This window comes from Mobula birostris, chromosome 7 (genome assembly GCF_030028105.1).
Source record: "Mobula birostris isolate sMobBir1 chromosome 7, sMobBir1.hap1, whole genome shotgun sequence".
Lineage (NCBI taxonomy): Eukaryota > Metazoa > Chordata > Chondrichthyes > Myliobatiformes > Myliobatidae > Mobula > Mobula birostris.
Window position 1 is genome coordinate 7,438,403 of NC_092376.1, and position 21,736 is coordinate 7,460,138.

The following is a 21,736-nucleotide window of genomic DNA, read 5'->3' on the forward strand; positions in this document are numbered from 1 at the left end:
AATATAGGCCAGCAACCCCGTTGCAGGAAGAATGTGGAGGCTTTGGAGAGGATGCAGAAGAGGTTCACTAGGATTAGCTTAATTTGACAGGATTTATTCTCTGGCTATAATAATAAACTTGTTGGAAGCTGGGGAGAGGAAGGGATAGGTAAGATGGCAGGCAGGGAGAGACAGAGGAGGCCTACATTCAGGAGCTGTCAGGAAAAGGTCGAGCTCTCTCCTGGCCTCAGTGCCATAGCAAGAAGGAAGGTTGACAGGGAAGGAGGCAGGAGGAGGAAGACACCAAGGAGAGATAGGGTGTGGAAGTAGGAGGTGAGGGAAAGGAGAGTGGTGTTGCCAGGAACATGAGGATCACAAGGGAGGGGAGGGGAGGTTCTGAGGAAGTGAGGAAATTAGGCTTCCCACTCCGGGGGAGGTCAAAGGTCATTCAGAAGTCTCCGCCATACCTGATCAGGTGATAGCTGTAAGATGCCAGGGTGCAGCAGAGAGAGAGCAAGAAGGAGAGAAGGAGAGAACAGGAGAGGGGGAAAGAACAGGGAGATAACGTCAGTGAAGGGGAAGGAAGGGAATACTGAAAAGATGAATGCACAGAGTGAACGGAGCACCGTTCAACATTTCCGAGTTCACCATGTAACCTTCTATTGGGAAAATACCTCCTCTACTCCTGTTCTTCTTAAGCGGAGGAATTACCTTGCGTGATCCGTCCACATGGTGGAAATTTGCTGACCAATACCCAAAGCCACTTTTTTATCACTGTGTGTAAGGTAACATTCAATGGCAAAAGCTAGGGGCTGGGTATGAAAGGAGTTCAAGGCATCTCCTAGCTCCCACCCTACCCTGCCATCAGACCAAGACAGGTGCTTTTCCTCCTCACGTTCACTGCACAGACTGCAGTGGGAAGGTCAACACGGCCCTCTCGAGGGGCTCAGAGGTGGTTCTTGGTGTTAAATGGCATACCTTAGGACTGAATAACTTCCAGAAGTTCAGGTCAGACTTAGCCTTAGACACCGGCCTTGTTGTTGGATCAGGCAGGTTTTAGGACAAGGCCTGGTTTCAGGCTTAGCTCTTGGTTTAGGCCCAGTTCAAGACTCAAGCCTAAAGCTTGAGTCCTAAGCTCAGGCCTGATTACATCTCTGGACCAAGGACCATGCCCAGTCACAGACCAAATGTTACGCTCAGTTGTAGGTCAAAGGTCAAGGCCAGCTGTAAGTTAAACTCAAGCTCAGTTGTAGGACATGCTTCAGACCCTGTTATAGACAAGGGTCAAGTCCAAATGTAGGCCAAAGGTCATTCTCAGTTATTGGCCAAGGTCAAGCCCAATTGTAGGCCAAACCAAGACCAGTTGGGGGCCAAATGTCAAGGTCAGTTGTAGGCCAAGATACAAACCCTGTTATAGACAAGGGTCAATCCTAAATTGAGGGCAAAGGTAAATCTCAGTTGCACTTCAAGCTCAAGCCTAGTTGTAGGCCAAGGGTCAAAGCCAGTTGTAGGCCAAGGGTCAAAGCCAGTTGTAGGTCAAAGACCAAGCCCAGTTGTAGGCTGTGACACCAATACAAGCCCAACCCAATGGCACCATTTCCCTTTGCAGCCCTTAAACCTCACAAGACATAGGGATTGACTTTCTTTACAAAGGAACTGCTGGTTGGGATAAAACTTTGATGATTATTCAATTGCCTGGCAGGAAACACTGAGATTAGAACAGAACATGTTGGAGATATCTCAGCAGCCCAACCAGCAGCTGTGGAGGGAGGAACAGAGATGATATTTCAGATTGAAGATCGGACATCAGAACAAGATGAATGGTCAGCGACCTGAAACCAACTCTATTTCGCTGTTTCTCTCCCCACAGATGCTTCGTCACCCGATGAGCATTTCCTACAGCATCTGCAGGGTCCTGCTTTTAGATTAGTGATACACAGACATTCAGAAGAGCAAGCAGAAAGGTACACACCAACACACAGGAGGGGGATCCATGCATCTCAAAGGGATGACTGACTTTCAAAAACACACACACACACACACACACACACACACACACACGCTCATCAGCAAGACAACAAATACACCAACAAACACAGCCAAAGAGAGAGAGAGAGAGAGAGAGACAGACAGACAGACACACACACACACAAACCATTAGTGAGATAACAGAAGCCAAGGGAAGATGTTTGGTCCATGACGATCATACACGATGGGAATGAGCAGGGAGTGAATTCGCCACAATACAACCGATCAGAAACTCAGCCCTTGGAGGTGAATGATCAAGGAAAGATTAAGTTTTCCCCAATGTTCCCAAGGAGACGTTCAATGGGGCTCTGGCATCGAGATTCTTCTACTGTCCCCTCCCTTTCAACAGAAGAAAGAGAGGTCCTTGAACTCCCACTCCCTATCTCCACCAACCCTCCCAAAGACGGCATGATTCAAGACCAGCTCCATCACATTAAAACCCAGAGCTACAGAAAAGCAATACAGAGCTCTGGAGACCTCATCAGTGGGATAGGATATATATCTGCCTACAAGAGAAGATGGGCTACGCCAGGAGACAATTTGAAAGAACTATCCAGGAGAGAGGACTCTGGCAAGCTGCTATTGGCAGCCTTTGCCCAGTAGGGGTGATGGGCTTTGATCAGCCTTGCTAAGTAACAACTTACCACTTCTATACAGTTTAACAAGGCCAAGCTTAGCCTGTTTTTAGTCATGTCAACATATATCAAACTTTATCACAACACAACTTTCTTTTCCCTCCTATTCCTCTGCCCTCTTTCTCATCTCTCCACTACCTCCTTCAACCTAACTCAACTCCTCCCCCACTCCTCCTCCCTACTTCCATACGAGTCAGAGGCATAAAGGCATAAAGCACAAAGAAAGGCCCTTCAGTCCACTAACCCTATGCTATCTTCAAGTATTCATTAATACTAATTTGCAAGGATGTTGCCGGGTGTCGAGGACATGAGTTAGAGGGAAAGGTTGAATAGGTTCAGATTTTATTCCACAGAGTGTAGGAGGATGAGAGGAGATTTGATAGAGGTATACAACATTTATGAGAGGTAGCGATGGGGTATATTGCAAGCCGGTTTTTTCCACTGAAGTTGGGTGAGACTAGAACAAGAGTTTGTTTGGGATAAGGGTGAACCTGTGGAGAATCTGATGGGAATCTGAGTGGTGCGAGCGCGCAATGAGCTGTCAGCGGAAGTGGTGGATACCAGTTTGATGTCGAAACTTAAGAGAAGATTGGATGGGAGGGGTATGGAGGGCTATGGTCCTCGAGCGGGTTTGCTGGGACTAGACAGATTAATAGTTCAGCACAAACTAGATGGGCCGTAGGACCTCTTTGCAGGTATAGCAGGCTATCAAGAAGGCAAATGGAATATTGGTCTTCATTGCTAGAAGGATTGAATTTAAGAGCAGGGAGGTTATGCAGCAACTGTACAGGCTACTGGTGAGGCCGCACCTGGAGTACTGTGTGCAGTTCTGGTCTCCTTACTTGAGGACGGATATACTGGCTTTGGAGGCAGTGCAGAGGAGGTTCACCAGGTTGATTCCAGAGATGAGAGGGTTAGACGATGAGGAGAGATTGAGTCACCTGGGGCTGTACTCGCTGGAGTTCAGAAGGATGAGAGGAGATCTCATCGAAACATATAAAATTATGAAAGGGATAGATAAGATAGAGGCAGGGAAGTTGTTTCTACTGGTAGGTGAGACTAGAACTAGGGGACATAGCCTCAAGATTCCAGGGAGTAGATTTAGGATGGAGATGAGGAGAAACTGCTTTTCCCCAGAGAGTGGTGAATCTGTGGAGTTCTGTGCCCAGTGAAGCAGTGAGGCTACCTCAGTAAATATATTTAAGGCAAGGTTGGATAGATTTGTGCATAGTAGGGGAATTAAAGGCTATGGGGAAAAGACAGGTAGGTGGAGATGAGTCCATGGCCAGATCGCTATGGTCTTATTGAATGGGGGAGCAGGTTCAACTGGCCAGGTGGCCGACTCCTGCTCCTATTTCTTATGTTCTTATGTTTCACTGCTAGTATCCTATGACTAGGGAGCTAATTGTAAAGGATCCCTTAGGAGGCAGTGTCATAATATGATTGAATTCATACTGCAAATTGAGAGGGAGAAACATTACTCACGTGTATCAGTATCAGAATGGAATAAGGGGAATTACAGAGGCACGAGCGAGGAGCTTGCTGAGATGGATTGGAGGAGGAATCTGGTGGGGATGACAGCAGAGCAAAGGTGGCTTAGGTTTTTGGGAATTGTTCACAAGGCGCGAGATACATATGTCCCACAGAAGTTGTTCTCAAATGGAAGGGGTAGGCTACCATGACTGACAAGGGAAGTTAAGGACTACATAAAAGCTAAGGAAAGAGCATATAAAGTGAGTGGGATGTTAGATGATTGGGAAGCTTTTAAAATCTAACAAAAGGCAACTAAGAAGGGAAAAGATGAAATATGAGGGCAAACTAGCCGATAATATAAAGCAGGATACTAGAAGTTTTTTTCAATTATATAAAGAGTAAAAGAGAGGTTAGAGTTGATATTGGACCACTGGAATATGATGCTGGTGAGGTACTGACGGGAGACAAAGAAATGGCGGGTGAACTTAACAGGTACTTTGCACCTGTCTTCACTGTGGAAGACACTAGCAATGTGCCAGAGGTCCATGAGAGTCAGGGAGCAGGAGTGAGTGTCATTGCTATTACAAAGGAAAAAGTGCGAGGCAAACTCAATGATCTTAAGGTGGATAAGTCACCTGGACCAGATGGACTACATCCCAGAGTCCTGAGAGAGGTTGCTGAAGAGATAACGGATGATCTTTCAAGAATCACTTGATTCTGGCATGATCCCGGAGGACTGGAAGATTGCAAATGTCACTCCACTCTTTAAGAAGGGAGGAAGGCAAAAGAAAGGAAATTATAGGCCAGTTAGCCTAATCGCAGTGGTTGGGAAATTGTTGGAGTCTGTTACTAAGGATGAGGTTTCAGGGTAGTTGGAGACTAATGATGAACAAAGTCAAAGTCAGCGTGGTTTCTGTAAAGGGAAATCTTGCCTGACAAATCTGTTAGAGTTCTTTGAGGATGTAACAAGCAGGGTGGACAAAGGAGAGGCAGTGGATGTCATCTACTTGGATTTTCAGAAGGTGTTTGATAAGATGCCACACATGAGGCTACTTAACAAGATAAAATCCTTTGGGGTTACAGGAAAGATACTGGCATAGATAGAGGAATGGCTGACAGGCAGGAGGTAGCAAATGGAAATAAAAGGGGCCTTTTCTGCTTGGCTGCCAGTGACTAGTGGTGTTCCTCAGGGGTCAGTATTAGGACTGCTACTTTTCACATTGTTTGTCAATGATTTGGATAATGGAATTGATGGCTTTGTGGCAAAGTTTACGGATGATACGAAGGTAGGTGGAGGGGTAGGTAATGTTGAGGAAGCAATGCGATTGCAGCAGGACTTAGACAAATTGGAAGAATGGGCAAAAAAGTGGTAGAGGGAATACAGTGTTGGGAAATGTATTGTAATGCATTTTTGTAAAAGGAACAATAGTGCAGACTATTATCTAAATGGGGAGAAAATTCAAACATCAGAGGTGCAGAGAGACTTAGGAGTCCCCATGCTAGACTCCCAGAAGGTTAATTCACAGGTTGAGTCTGTGGTAAAGAAGGTAAATGCAATGTTGGCATTTATTTCAAGGGGAATAGAATATGAAAGCAAGGAGATAATGCTGAGCCTTTATAAGACACTAATTAGCCCACTCTTGGAGTATCGTCGACAGTTTTGGGCCCAATATCTCAGAAAGGATGTGTTATCATTGGAGAGAATCCAGAGGAAGTTCACGAGGATGATTCCGGGAACGAAGGGTTTAACATATGAAGTGCATTTCACAGCTTTGGGCCTGTACACACTGGAATTTAGAAGAACGTGGGGGAGGAGATCTCATTGAAACCTATCAATGCTCAAAGGACTAGATAGGGTGGATGTGGAGAGAATGTTTCCTGTGGTGGGGGTATCCTGTATTGGAGGGCACAGCCTCAAAACCGAGAGGCAACCTTTTAGAACAGAGGTAAGGAAGAATTTTTTTAGCCAGAGAGTAGAGAATCTGTGGAATGCTCTGCAGTGGAGGCCAAGCCTGTGAGTATATTTAAGGCAGAAGTTGATCGTTTCCTGATTGGTCCGGGCATCAAAGGATATGGCAAGAAGGCAGGTGTGTGGGGTTAAGTGGGATCAGAGATCAGCCATGATGGAATGGTGGAACAGACTCAATGGGTTGAATGGCCTTATGCTGCTCCAATGTTTTATGGTCTTATGGACTCCACCGATCCTACATGTAAGAACTTGGTCAGACCCCACTTGGAGTTCTGCTCACCTCACTACAGGAAGGATGTGGATACTATAGAGAGAGTGCAGATGAGACTTACAAGGATGTTGCCTGGATTGGAGGGCGTACCTTATGAGAGTAGGTTGAGTGAACTTGGCCTTTTCTCCTTGGAGTGATGGAGGATGAGAAGTGACCTGATAGATGTGGATAAGATGATGAGGGGCATTGATTGTGTGGATAGTCAGAGGCTTTTTCCCAGGGCTGAAATGGCTATCACTAGAGGGCATAATTTTAAGGTGCTTGGAAATAGGTACCGAGGGCATGTCAGGGGTAAGTTTTTCACACAGAGAGAGTGGTGGGTTGAGTGGGAAAGGTTGAATAGTTTGGAACTTTATTCCCTGAAGCCTAAGAGATTGAGGGGAGATTTGATAGAGGAATACAAGATTATGAGGGCTATAGATAGGGTAAATGGAAGCAGGCCTTTTCCACTGATGTTGGGTGGGACTACAACCAGAGGTCATGGGGTATGGTTGAAAGGCGAGATGCTTAAGGGTAACATGTCTTTACTCTGCAGGTGGTGAGAGTATGGAATGAGCTGACCATAGAAGTAGTGGAGGCAGGTTTGATTTCAACGTTTAAGAGAAGTTTGAGTAAGTACAAGGATGGGAGGGGTATGGAGGGATATGGTCCAGGGACAGGTCAGTGGGACTGGGCAGAATAGTTCAGCATGGGCTGGATGGACCCATTGGCCTGTTTCTGTACTGTGTGTCTGAACAACTCTACGAATCTTACACTGATCCCATTTTACTCCCCCCACATTCCCAGATTCCACCCCTCACTCACACACAAGGGGCAACTTACAGTGGCCAATTAACCCATTCAGCTGCACCTCTTTGGAATGTGGGAGGAAACCGGAGCATCCGGCAGAAACTCACGCGGTCACAGGGAGAATGTGCTATCTTTATCTATCAGCCTTTTCCTCCCTCCAGCTGACCTACTTGCTTTCACCCCTCTGTGACACTAACCTCTCTCCTTCTGTAGTCCCCCTCGGCGACTCACAGCGGACTGGGTCAACTATTTGCATTGAGGTGACAAGTCCTGGGGACGATAGGCACCTTCCAGAAGGTTTGGTATGGATTCACCAACAGTTCAACGACCCAAGCAACAGGGTCTACCTAACATCCCAGGCACCCAGCTCACCAAGGCTCGATTAATGGAGCAACCTGGCCAACCAGAGACCCTTCCCACAGCCCCGGACACCATCCCACCACCCCTGAGAATGAGAGCTGAGAATGAGATGAAGTTCAGAACAACAAGCATCAAGCCAACACCACAGGCAGAGACCGGCAGAGAGGGAATTCTCACTCACTTCTGCAGGATGAAGATCCCCACCACGATGGTGATTGATATGATGTCAGTGGTTATCCAGAGCATCAGGTACTCATCGGGATGCTGCATTTAAGAAAGAGAACCGTGTTATATCTCTGGGGTTACAGAGTTTTGGTAGGATTGGATCTATTCACAATTCTTCTCGGTCAGTTCACCCTTAAGTACTCTCAGGGCACAGGTTATCACAGGATGAAGCTCCCTCTACACTGTCCCACCACATAATCCCAGGGTCAGACACACAGTGAAGCTCCCTCTATACTGTCCCATCACACACTCCCAGGGTAGGGACACAGAGTGAATACACTCCACCACACACTCCCAGGGTTGGACACAGAGTGAAGCTCCATCTACACTGTCCTGTCACACACTCCCAGGGTCAGACACAGAGTGAAACTCCCTCCACACTGTCCCATCACACACTCCCAGGGTCAGACACAGAGTGAAACTCCCTCTGCACTGTCCCATCACACACTCCCGGGGTCAGACACAGAGTGAAGCTCCATCTACACTGTCCCATCACACACTCCCGGGGTCAGACACACAGTGAATCTCCCTCCGCACCATTCCATCACACTCCCAGGGTTGGACTGTTCAGCACAGACCAGATATTCACAGTGCCTGTTTCTGTGTGATATCTCTATAACACTGTCCCATTCAATGGGAAGAAGGAAACAGTTGATATTTCGGTTCAAAACTCTACATCAGCACTGATGCCTGTGAACCATAAACATTACCTCACTGTTTTGCACACTTTCTGCTCTACTTATTTTCATTTTCTATTGTTATTTATAGTATATTTTAACATATTGCACTGCACCACTGCCACAGAACAACAAATTTCACAACGTATGTCAGTGATCATAAATCAGATTCTGATTTGAGGTTATCTGATATTAAGAAAGTTCTGAATTGAGAATGACTTAAGTATTATAACTGAATTAGTAAACCATTTCTCAAAACAAGAACACTCAGAGATGGAGTGAAGTTCCCTCGAGGTACTTAACATTGAACATAGAACACAGAACAGTACAGGCCCTCCAGCCCACAGAGTTGTGCCAGCCTTTTAACCTACCCTAACATCAATCTAATCCTTCCCTCCCACATAACCCTCCATTCTACTATCATAGCCAGCGGATCTAAAAGTCTCTTAAATGTCCCTAATGTATCTGCCCCTCCCTCCATCGCAGGCAACGTGCTCCACACCCACTCATTACTCTCGGTGCAAAGAACTTACCTCTGACATCGTCCCTTTACTTTCCTCCAAGCACCTTCAAATCTTGCCCCCTCATATTTGCCATTTCCACTCTGGGGAAAAAAGTCTCTAGCAATCCACTCAATCTATGCCTCCTATCATTTTGTACACTCCTGTCGGGTCACCTCTCACCCTCCTTCACTCCAAAGAGAAAAGGCTCAGCTCGCTCAACTTTTCCTCATAGGGTTTGCTACAACGTCGACTGTTTATTCATTTCCGTAGGTAAGCTGCCTGTCCTGCTGAGTTCCTCCAAAATGTGTGGGTGTTGCTCTGGATTTCTAGTATCTGCAGATTTTCTCTTATCTGTAGAATCGCTTGTGTTTCTGTCACGTATTCCCCTGGAAGGGGAGCGTGGATGAAATGCAACCGGCGTTAAAGCCTTTAAATCAGGCACAAATGCGCATTCACAGATGTGCACACACAAAAGAGCACGTAATTGCAGCGTTCATCGTCAAAGGGTTCGGCTTGCCAAGTGAAAGAAACAGCGCCCTGTGTTTGCTCAGGCAGTTCAGGAGACAAAGGTGTGGAGGCAGCTGGGGGGCTTTGAGGACAGAAGGAGGGAGGAGGGCACAGTGAGGGAGGAGAGCGGAATGAGGGAGGAGGACAGAGTGAGGGAGGAGGGCGGTGATGGAGGGAGGACAGAGTGAGGGAGGAGGGCAGAGTGATGGAGGGAGGGCAGAGTGAGGGAGGAGGGCCGTGATGGAGGGAGGACAGAGTGAGGGAGGAGGGCAGAGTGATGGAGGGAGGACAGAGTGAGGGAGGAGGGCAGAGTGATGGAGGGAGGGCAGAGTGAGGGAGGAGGGCCGTGATGGAGGGAGGACAGAGTGAGGGAGGAGGGCAGAGTGATGGAGGGAGGACGAGGGAGGGAGGAGGGTGGAGAAACCACCAGTGCAGAACAGCAGAACACACAGATGACAACCAATTCACTGGGGCGTGGAACAAAAAAACAAGTCTGTGAAATTGTAAGAGCTGACTAAGCTTAAGCTTGGGGGACCAAGGGAGATTAATTAGAAGGACCCCCCCCCCACCAGAAGCTGCTATGCAACTTTCCTTCTCATTATTTTTATGCAGCCTCACCACTGCTCTGAGCATGAAAGTTTTACATAGCCTGAAAATTGTATGGCACTTTAAATTTTGTAATAATCATACTATGAATAATTAGAATAAAAAATGAAAAATCACATACTTTTGATTTCACTTACAGTACTGTGCAAACGTCCTAGGCACCGATATAAAGCTAGGGTGCACAAAGCGTTTGCACAGAACCGCGGTTGTCAACATGGAGTGAGTTTGTAAATCTGGCGGGAGCAAGGGGTGGTGAGGATGAAGCTCTGTGGGAGGGGAGTGGGACAGGAGGCAGAGAAGGAGTGTGAGGGGCAGGGGCAGGGATGGTGAGGGTGCAGACACACCCAGCCCTGAGCCACCAGGCAAGGTCATCTGATTCCAAACAATTGGTTCACTGATCATTACAGAATGTCCCTCTGGTGCTTCCCGCTCCCTCCCCTCTCCTTTCCCCTTTTCCCAACCATGATTCCCCTCTCCCTGTCCCCTTCCCACTATCAGTCCACAAGAGAAACCCAGATCAGAATCAGGTTTATCATCACTCACGTCGGTCATGATTTTTTTTTGCAGCGGCAGTACAGTGCAATACATAAAATCACTACAGTACTGTGCAAAAGTCTTAGGTACCCTAGCTATGTGTGTGTGTGTGCCTAAGACTTTTGCACAGTACTGTATTAATTCAAATAATGAGATACAGTACAACAAAGAAAACCTTCCACGTTTTAAAACTTTAGCTGCATCCAATTCCATCTGCGTGGCAACAAAGGTTATGTGGGCAGGAGCATTTCAGTTAGTGTGTGCTTAGAGGGAACAGGACTGCTCAGCTTGCTGTGTATCTCCTTTGTCTACTCTTCAGATGGCCCTTTCAGTCCCCGGGGAATCCCCAGTGACATCCTCGCCGGCAGAGAAAGCCACACAAAAGCAAGGCGTGCGCACAGGGGACTGCCAGATGGTGGAATCTGGAGCCAGAAGCAATCATTGAAGGTGAGAAGGTGTAATTTCAAAGGAGATGTGAGGAGCAATATTGTTACAATAGGTCAACACAGTCAAGATGCTGGGGGAACTCAGGAAAACATCTAGGAAAAGAGTACAGTGGATATTTTGGGCCGAAACCCTTTGGCAGGGCTGTAGGAAAAAAATCAAGGAGTAGATTTAAAAGGTCGGTGGAGGGGAGAGAGAAACACAAGATGATAGTTGAAACCTGGACGGGGAGGGATGAAGTAAAGAGCTGGGAAGTTGATTGGTGAACGAGACAGAAGGCCGTGGAAGAAAGAAAAGGAGTCAGGAGCACCAGAAGGAGGCAAAGGACGGACAAGGAGATAAGGTGAAAGAGGGAAAAGTGGATGGAAATGGTGAAGTAGTGGGGTGGGGGCATTACAAGAAGTTTGAGAAATCGATGTTCATGCTATCAGGTTGGAAGCTACCCAAACAGAATACAAGGTGTTGCTCCTCCAACTCTTTTCCTAGATGCTGCCTGGCCTGCTGAGTTCCTCCAGCATTTTGTGTGTGTTGCTCGGATTTCCAGCCTCTGCAGAGTTTCCCTTGTTCGTTTTTACAACACAGAGTGGTGGATGCCTGGAATGCACTGCCTGGGCTGGTGTTAAATTGTCCCGTCATCAGGCTAGGATTAAATCAGGGCATTGCTGGGCGGTGTGGCTCGAGGGGCCGGAAAGGCTTATTCTGTGCTGTTTCTCAATAAACAAACAAATAAATAAATAGGAGATTTTTTTTAAATTGGAAGGATATGGATGTTGTGTAGGCAGAGGGATTAGTTATTTAATTGACGGCTCAACACTGTGGGGTGAAGGACCTGTTCCTGTGCTGTACTGTTCTACGTTCTAAACAAACTGCTGGAGGATCTCAGAAGGTATTGCAGCCCAGGTCTGATGCAGGGTTTCAACCTGGAACATCGACACTTCATTGATAAGAGGCATAGACAATAGACAATAGGTGCAGGAGTAGGCCATTTGGCCCTTCGAGCCAGCACCGCCATTCACTGTGATCATGGCTGATCATCCACAATCAGTATCCAGTTCCTGCCTTATCCCCATAATCTTTGATTCCGCTATCATTAAGAGCTCTATCCGTCTCTTTCTTGAAAGCATCCAGAGACTTGGCCTCCACAGCCTTCTGGGGCAGAGCATTCCATACATCCACCACTCGCTGGGTGAAAAGTTTTTCCTCAACTCCGTTCTAAATGGCCTACCCCTTATTCTTAAACTGTGGCCTCTGGTTCTGGACTCACCCACCAGCAGAAACATGCTTCCTCCCTGCAGCGTATCCAATCCCTTAATAATCTTATATGTTTCAATCAGATCCCCTCTCATCCTTCTAAATTCCAGTGTATACAAGCCCAGTCGCCCCAATCTTTCAACATATGACAGTCCCACCATCCCGGGAATTAACCTTGTGAACCTACGCCGCACTCTCTCAATAGCAAGAATGTCCTTCCCCAAATTTGGAGATCAAAACTGTACACAATACTCCAGGTGTGGTCTCACCAGGGCCCTGTACAGCTGCAGAAGGACCTCTTTCCTCTCAAACTCAATTCCCCTTGTTATGAAGGCCAGCATGCCATTAGCTTTCTTCACTGCCTGCTGTACTTGCATGCTTGCTTTCAGTGACTGATGCACAGGTCGAGTGACAGCCAGAGACTTTTTCCCAGGGTGGATACGGCTAATCCAAGGGGGCAAGATGTTAATGTGATTGGAGGGAAGTATAGGGAGGTGGGGTTTTATTTACACAGAGAGTGGTAGGTGAGTGGAATGCCCTGCCGGGGTGGGGAAGCTATGAGGGGGCAGAATCGAGTCCTGGGGCCAAACAGCCTCTCCCGTTCTGTCACTTACCAATATCCAGGTGGGAGTCCGCACTTTGTTTAAGATTTGGCAGGCATCGGACGTAACAGACTGCACGCCGGCGCACCACAGCACCGAAAACAGCCACGGCTCGTTGACAAGGTACAGGTTGGTGGTGATGTTCTTTGCGGCATATTTCCTGCAAACAAAACAGAGAGGTGAAGTGTGGATCCCGAGGAAGAGCTCGGTGCCAGAAGGTGACGCGAGACTTGGACCTCAGAAAGCACAGGGGGAGGCTAGTTTTAAGGTGATTGGAGGGAAGTGTGGGGGAGTGTTGTCAGAGGCAGGCTTTTTAAACAAAGTGTGGTAGGTGTTCTGGGGGTGGTGTCACAGGCACATACATTTGGGGCATTTCAGTTCAAAGTAAATTTATTATCAAAGTACATAGATGTCACCATATACAACCCCGAGATTAATCTTCTTGTGGGCATTCACAGTAGATCATAGAAAGACAATAGAGTAAATGAAACACACAAAGGATGACCAAATAACCAATCTGCAAAAACATAGCAAAAATACTCTTTAATAAACTCTTAAATTGGCTCATCGATAGCAGAAAAATGGAGGGCCATGTGGGAGGGAAGGGTTAGGTTAAAATGTCAGCACCACATTGTGGACTGAAGGGCCTGCACGTTGGAACTGGAATTAGAGTAGGTTTACTATTGTCAGAAGTAGGATTTTTACACTGGGTGGTGGGTGCCTGGAACGTGCTGCCAGGGCTGGGAGTAGAGGCAGATACATTAGGGACATTTAAGGGACTCAAAAACAGGCACATGGGTGATGGAAAAATGGAGGGATATGCAGGCTGGGAGGGTTCGATTGATCTTCGAGCAGGTTAAAATATTGGCACAATGTCTTGGGTTGAGGGGTACTGTGCTGTAACGTTCTATGATCGGTATCTAACATGTTCAGATATTCTGCTGAGTGCTTAGCCCCCTGCTCTACTCACTTCACACTTACGACCGTGTGGCTAAGCACAGCTCCAACGCCATTGTCAAATTTGCTGATGACGCCACTGTCGTAGGCCGAATCAAAGGTGGTGATGAATCAGCGTATAGGATGGAGATTGAAACTCTGGCTGAGAGGTGGCACATCGACCACCTTGCACTCAATGTCAGCAAGATTGAGGAGATGATTATTGACTTCAGGAGAAAGAAACCATAAATCCATGAGCCAGTCCTCATGGGAGGATCAGAGGTAGAGAGGGTCAGCAACTTTAAACTCCGTGTTGTTATTATTTCGGAGGACCTGTTCTGGATCCAGCATGTAAGTTCATTTATGAAGAGAGCACAGCAACATCTCTACTTCCTTAGGAGTTTGCGAAGATTCAGCATGATGTCTAAAACTTAGACAAACTTCTATAACAGTGTGGTGGAGAGTATATTGACTGGCTGCATCGCTGCCTGGTATGGAAACACCAATGCCCTTGAATGGAAAATCTTACAAAAAGTAATGGATATGGCCCAGTCCATCAAGATGAAAAGCCCTCCCCATCATTGAGCAATCTACATGAAACGCTGTCACAGGAAAGCAGCATCCGTCATCAGAGGCCCCCACCACTCAGGTTCAGCTCTCAACCATCAGGACCTTGAACCAAAGGCAACATTGAAATGTTCCCACAACCTGTGGTCTCACTTTCAAGGACTCGTTGATTCTATAATGGTTATTATTCTATGGATTCATTGAGTATGCCCGCAAGAAAATGAATCTCAGGGTTGTACATGGTGACATTTATGTAGTTTGATTATGTATTTTGTATTTGAATTGTATTATGTATTTTGATAATAAGTTTACTTTGAACTTTGGACTTTATTAAAGGATTCAAGGGATATGGATTAGTGTGGGGAGGTTGGGCTGTGTTAAAGGATGTTCCACGTGCAGGTACAACAGGCTGATTAGTCCCTCTCTGCCTCAATTTCTCAGATGCTGGAAATCCAAAGCAACACACACAAAATGCCCAGTGAACTCAGCAGGTCAGGCAGCATCTATGGAGAGGAACATACAGCTGGCATTTCAGGCTAAGACCCTTATCAGGCCCAAAATGTTAACTGTTCATTGTCCTCCATAGCTGCTGCCTGACCTATTGAGTTCCTCCAGCATTTTGTGTGTGTTGCTTCCATTTCATATGTTTTTGAGACTTTACAATCTTACACAGCATTAAAATATTAAGAAGGATTTAATGTTTTAATATTTTAATTGGGCAAGAGGACTGGAGTCATAATTTCACTTACCACAACTCTGAACTGATCCTACAACCTACAGACTCACTTTCACAGACCCTACAACTCATGTTCTCGGTGTTATTTATACGCACTTAGTGGACACTTCAGTAAGTACAGGAGTGAACCCAGTGTGATCTGCTGCTGTAGCCCATGCACTTCAAGGTTCAACGTGGGAGTTCAGAGATGCTCTTCTGTACATCGATGTTGTAACACGTGGTTAGCTGAGTTCCTGTTGCCTTCCTGTCAGCTTGAACCAGTCTGGTCATTCTCCTCTGACCTCTCTCATTAACAAGACGGTTTTACCCACAGAACTGCTATTTTTTGCTTTTCTCACCATTCTCTGTAATATCTAGAGACTGTTGTGCATGAAAATCCCAAGAGATCAGCAGCTTCTGAGATAGTCAAACCACGCCATCTGGCACCAACATTCATTCCACAGTCAATGTCACTTAGGTCACATCTGGTCAAGGTGGCGCCAGTGTAAAACATTTCCTCATAGAAACCATAGAAACTACAGCACAGAAACAGGCCTTTTGGCCCTTCTTGGCTGTGCCAAACCATTTTCTGCCTAGTCCCACTGACCTGCACACGAACCATATCCCTCCATATACCTCCCATCCATGTATCTGTCCAATTTATTCTTAAATGTTAAAAAAGAACCCGCACTTACCACCTCGTCTGGCAGCTCATTCCATACTCCCACCACTCTCTGTGTGAAGAAGCCCCCCCTAATGTTCCCTTTAAACTTTTCCCCCCTCACCCTTAACCCATGTCCTCTGGTTTTTTCTTCCCTTGCCTCAGTGGAAAAAGCCTGCTTGCATTCACTCTATCTATACCCATCATAATTTTATATACCTCTATCAAATCTCCCCTCATTCTTCTACACTCCAGGGAATAAAGTCCTAACCTATTCAACCTTTCTCTGTAACTGAGTTTCTCAAGTCCCGGCAACATCCTTGTAAACCTTCTCTGCACTCTTTCAACCTTATTTATATCCTTCCTGTAATTTGGTGACCAAAACTGAACACAATACTCCAGATTCGACCTCACCAATGCCTTATACAACCTCATCATAACATTCCAGCTCTTACACTCAATATTTTGATTAATAAAGGCCAATGTACCAAAAGCTCTCTTTACGACCCTATCTACCTGTGACGCCACCTTTAGGGAATTTTGTATCTGTATTCCTAGATCCCTCTGTTCCACAGCACTCCTCAGTGCCTTACCATTAACCCTGTTTGTTCTATGTTGGTTTGTCCTTCCAAAGTGCAATACCTCACACTTGTCAGTATTAAACTCCATCTGCCATTTTTTAGCCCATTTTTCCGGCTGGTCCAAGTCCCTCTGCAGGCTCTGAAAACCTTCCTCACTGCCTACTACACCTCCAATCTTTGTATCATCAGCAAACTTGCTGATCCAATTTACCACATTATCATCCAGATCATTGATATAGATGACAAATAACAATGGACCCAGCACTGATCCCTGTGGCACACCACTAGTCACAGGCCTCCACTCAGAGAAGCAATTCTCTACCACCACTCTCTGGCTTCTTCCATCGAGCCAATGTCTAATCCAATTTACCACCTTTCCATGTATACCTAGCGACTGAATTTTCCTAACTAACCTCCCATGCGGGACCTTGTCAAAGGCCTTACTGAAGTCCATGTGGACAATATCCACTGCCTTCCCTTCATCCACTTTCCTGGTAACCTCCTCGAAAAACTCCAATAGATTGGTCAAACATGACCTACCACGCACAAAGCCATGTTGACTCTCCCTAATAAATCCCAGTCTATCCAAATGCTTGTAGATTCTGTCTCTTAGTACTCCCTCTAATAACTTACCCACTACCGACGTTAAATTTACCGGCCTATAATTTCCCGGATTACTTTTTGCTCCTTTTTTAAACAACGGAACAACATGAGCCACTCTCCAATCCTCCGGCACCTCACCTGTAGACAGCAACATTTTAAATATTTCAGCCAGGGCCCCTGCAATTTCAACACTAGTCTCCTTCAAGGTCCAAGGGAACACCCTGTCAGGTCCCGGGGATTTATCCACTTTAATTTTCCTCAAGACAGCAAGCACCTCCTCCTTTTCGATCTGTACAGTTTCCATGATCTCACTACTTGTTTCCCTTAATTCCATAGACTTCATGCCAGTTTCCTTAGTAAACACAGATGCAAAAAACCTATTTAAGATCTCCCCCATTTCCTTTGGTTCCGCACATAGCCGACCACTCTGATCTTCAAGAGGACCAATTTTATCCCTTACAATCCTTTTGCTCTTAATATACCTGTAAAAGCTCTTTGGATTATCCTTCACTTTGACTGCCAAGGCAACCTCATGTCCTCTTTTAGCCCTCCTGATTTCTTTCTTAAGTATTTTCTTGCACTTCTTATACTCCTCAAGCACCTTATTTACTCCCTGCTTCCTATACACGTCATACAACTCCCTCTTCTTCTTTATCAGAGTTGCAGTATCCCTTGAGAACCAAGGTTCCTTATTCCTATTCACCTTGCCTTTAATCCTGACAGGAACATACAAATTCTGCACTCTCAAAATTTCTGCTTTGAAGGCTTCCTACCTACCGATCACATCCATGCCAGAGAACAACCGGTCCCAATCCACGCTTTTTAGATCCTTTCTCATTTCTTCAAATTTGGCCTTCTTCCAGTTAAGAACCTCAACCCTAGGACCAGATCTATCCTTGTCCATGATCAAGTTGAAACTAATGGTGTTACGATCACTGGAACCAAAGTGCTCCCCTACACAGACTTCTGTCACTTGTCCTAACTTGTTTCCTAACAGGAGATCCAATATTGCATCCCCTCTAGTTGGTCCTTCTATATATTGATTTAGAGAACTTTCCTGAACACATTTTACAAACTCTACACTATCTAGACCCCTAACAGTATGGGAGTCCCAATCAATATATGGAAAATTAAAATCCCCTACCACCACAACTTTATGTTTCCTGCAGTTGCCTGCTATCTCTCTGCAGATTTGCACTTCCAATTCTCTTTGACAATTGGGTGGTCTGTAATACAATCCCACTAATGTGGCCATACCTTTCCTGTTTCTCAGCTCCACCCACAAGGACTCAGTAGACAAGCCCTCTAATCTGTCCTGCCTGAGCACTGCTGTAACATTTTCCCTAACAAGCAATGCCACTCCCCCACCTTTCATTCCTCTGCCTCGATCACATCTGAAACATCAGAACCTCAGTTGACATCTTCAAGATAGCATATGAAAATATCTCTTTTACTTCTTTTACATCTGTCTTTCACCTTAACTGTGCTTCTGGGACTGTTAGAGCCTGCGACTTTTACAGCTTGGAGATTGTTAGAGTAATCCAGCGTTTTGCTGTCTCCAATAAGATTCCGGAAAGCAAGAGCATACTCAGACAGCCTCAATGGGAAGAAGATGGGGCACAAGCCAATGATCGACCCTATTTCACTGGTTAAAGCATCCATTAATCGCCAATCAAAGCTTTGAGGAAGATTGAGACATTGAGGCAAATGGAGGAAGTGAGTGAGAGTTCAGTGCTGACTGCCTTCTTTTTGATCGCTGCTGGAGAAGAGATCTGAGAGCAGCCTATCACTGTGTGGCTCGCTGTGGCAGGCGGGTTGGCCTCCCTGCCTCGTGTGATATCCCTCTTTCTCGATGAATGCCCGTGATATCGCAGGATGGTATCGTGGTTCTGCGTTTATGGATTAGACTATTGCGCTTATGGACTGTGGACATTTTCAGACTCATGGTTTTATATTCTGTGTTTTTTATCGCCCATTTCTTTTCCGTTTTGTTGTGCAAGGGTAGGGTGTTTGGGTACTGATGTCCCATTGTTTTCTGTTGGCCTTTTGTGCAGGGGAGGTGTTGTTTTGGGGTCTATGCTCCTGTGTGAAGAAGTGGAGCTTGGGGTTGATGATCGGAATGCCCTTCTTTTTTGTGCAGGAGGGGTGTGTGTTTGAAGTTTCTCTCTGAGCAACTTTCATGCTCTTTCTTTGTCTCATGGCTATCTGGAGAAGACGAATCTCAGAGTTGTATATGGATACACACTTCAATAATAAATGAACCTTTCAACATTTCTTCTCCATTTTAATGTTTTGTCTGAACAACAACTGAACTTCTTGACTCTGTCTGCATAGCTTTATGTATTGAGCTGCTGCCGTATGATTAAGTGATTTGCATTAACGAGCTGGCGCCCAGGAATACATAATAAACTGGCCACTGAATGCATTCTAAGGTACAGTGAAAAGCTTGTTCTGCATATTATCCGTATAGATCATTTCATTGCGACAGTGCTTTGAGATAGAACAAGGTAAAACAAGAACAGAATGCAGAATAAAGTGCTACACTTACAGAGAAAATGCAGTGTAAGCGGACTAGGTCACAACATGGTAGATTATAAGGTCAAGAATCCATCTTTGTACTGGGGGGCTGTTCAATAGTCTTATAACAGCGGGATAGAAGGTGTCCTTGAGCCTTGTGGGGCACACTTTCAGGCTGTTTGGGTCTTCTGCTCGATTGGAGGAGGGAGAAGACAGAAGGTCGGGGGAGTGAGGAAATCGATCCATCTCCATCAATGAAAGAAGGAGTTAGGGTTTCTTTTACCTTAGAACAGTGAGATCTAGCCAAATCTACAAATCTATCTATGGAAGGGTAAGATGAAGGTTCAAAGTTCAAAGTACATAGATGTCACTATATACAACCCTGAGATTTGTTTTCTTGCGGGCGTAGTCAATAAATCTATGGAATAATAACCATAACAGAATCAATGAAAGACTGCACCTTAGGGCATTCAATCAGTGTGCAAAAGATAAACTGTGCAAATACAAAAAGAAAGAAATAATAATAATAATGAATAAATAAACAATAAATATTGAGACCTTGAGATGAAGAGTCCTTGAAAGTGAGTCAATTGGTTGTGGGAATATTTCAATGATGGGGTGAGTGAAGTTATCCCCACTGGTTCAAGAGCCCAATGGTCGAGGGGTAATAACTGTTCCTGAACATGGTGGTGTGGGTCCTAAGGCTCTGCAGGTGCTGGAAATTTGAAACTAATGCAACTGCTTGAAAGGCTTGAATAGACGGTATTACCGCATCTCATCCGCATCGACCTTGTTGTAGCGCAGGTTCAGCCCGGAGATGCCCTGGCTGTGCAGCGCGGTGGCATTCTGCTTCACGGAGGAGAAGTGCTGGAAGCCCGGGGCCAGTCGTTGAACCAGCGACCTGTCCTCTTCGGGGAGCCACATCACCTGAAATATGGCAGCAGACACTCCCAGGTTATCCTCTCCATCTAATACATGTCATGAGACAAAATTCAACATCTCCACCAGCCTTTTTGTGATGAAGATTTTCTTCATTTCTTAGAATCATAGAGAACTGCCACACAAAAACAGGCGCTCAGGGAAGAATAAAGATATCAATGAGATGGAAAGCATGCAGAGAAAATTTACAAGGATGTTGCCAGGACTTGAGGACCTGAGTTATAGGGAAAGGCTGAGTTGATTCGGACTTCATTCCCTGGAGCGCAGCAGGATGAGGGGAGGTTTGATAGAGGCACACACAGTTATGAGGGGTACAGATAGAGTAAATGCAAGCAGGTTTTCTTCTGCTGAGTAAGTTAGAACCAGGGGTCATGCATCGGGTGAAAGGTGAAATGCTTAAGGGGACAATGAGGGGGAATTTCTTCACTCGGAGGGTGGTGAGAGTGTGGATGTGGGTTTGATTTCAACATTTAAGAGAAATTTGGATTGATGCATGGATGGGAGGGGTATGAAGGATATGGTTTGGGTGCAGGTCATTGGGACCAGTCAGGATAAGAGTTCAGCACAGACTAGATGGGCCGAAGGGACTGTTTCTGTGTTGTAGTGCTCTATGACTCTGTGACTGATGAAGATTATGAGTGTTTATCTAATTGGTAATTGACAATAATAAGCAGTGTGTTTCGGCAGTAGCCAGATGCTGGGGGGTGGGGGGGTCCACTGACTCGTCCCTGTCCCCCAGCAGGCACAACCCGTTAACACAAGCACCGGAGAAAACAAGCTCACCATCTCCTGGGAGATCCCCGATTCCAGGATGGCTTCCAGCGTGACGTTGATCCAGGTGAAGTGGAAGGGGTGCTCAGCCGGGGGTCTCCAGAGGTCGAGCATCACCGACTTGTTCTTCCGGACAGCCAGCTGCAGCACCTCTGCCAAGCGGCACAGCGACTGGTTCAAGGCCTCCGTGTGGTCCGTCTGAGAGAGCTCCTTGGCCGTCCAGAAAGGATCCTCCTACGAAACACGCACAAGTGGACGTGATATGACACTTCATGGTCCTTACCAATTCCCAGTAACGGTAGCCAGTTTCTACCGAAGCGCCACAGAAGGCATCCTCTCCGGATGCATCACGGCCTTGCTCTGCCTGGGACCGCAAGACACTACAGAGAGTTGTGGACGTAGCTCAGTACATCATGGAAACCAGGCTCCATCCATCAACTCTGTCTGTACTCCCCACTCCTCAATGAAGCAGACTGCATCAGCAAAAATCCCCACCTACTACGGACATTCTCTCTTCTTCACCACCCCCTTCCTTCAGGCAGAAGAAACAAACGTCTAAAAGCATGTACTGTCAGGCTAAAGGACAGTTTCTA

At 46.1% G+C, this 21,736-nt stretch overlaps 1 protein-coding gene across 6 annotated transcripts in view; it reads right to left on the minus strand.

The window, feature by feature from the left end:
* gdpd5b (glycerophosphodiester phosphodiesterase domain containing 5b) overlaps positions 1 to 21,736 on the minus strand; it is a 369,021-nt gene that overhangs the window by 19,050 nt on the left and 328,235 nt on the right. For 5 of the 6 annotated variants that reach the window (XM_072262580.1, XM_072262581.1, XM_072262583.1 and 2 more), the window contains 5 exons: positions 21,156 to 21,377; positions 20,203 to 20,360; positions 12,866 to 13,013; positions 7,686 to 7,768; positions 447 to 461 (listed from right to left, as the gene is read on the minus strand). In XM_072262580.1, coding sequence (XP_072118681.1) covers positions 447 to 461; positions 7,686 to 7,768; positions 12,866 to 13,013; positions 20,203 to 20,360; positions 21,156 to 21,377 — 626 coding nt within the window. The remainder of the gene's footprint in view (positions 1 to 446; positions 462 to 7,685; positions 7,769 to 12,865; positions 13,014 to 20,202; positions 20,361 to 21,155; positions 21,378 to 21,736) is intronic. The other variant, XM_072262584.1, reaches the window with a different exon arrangement.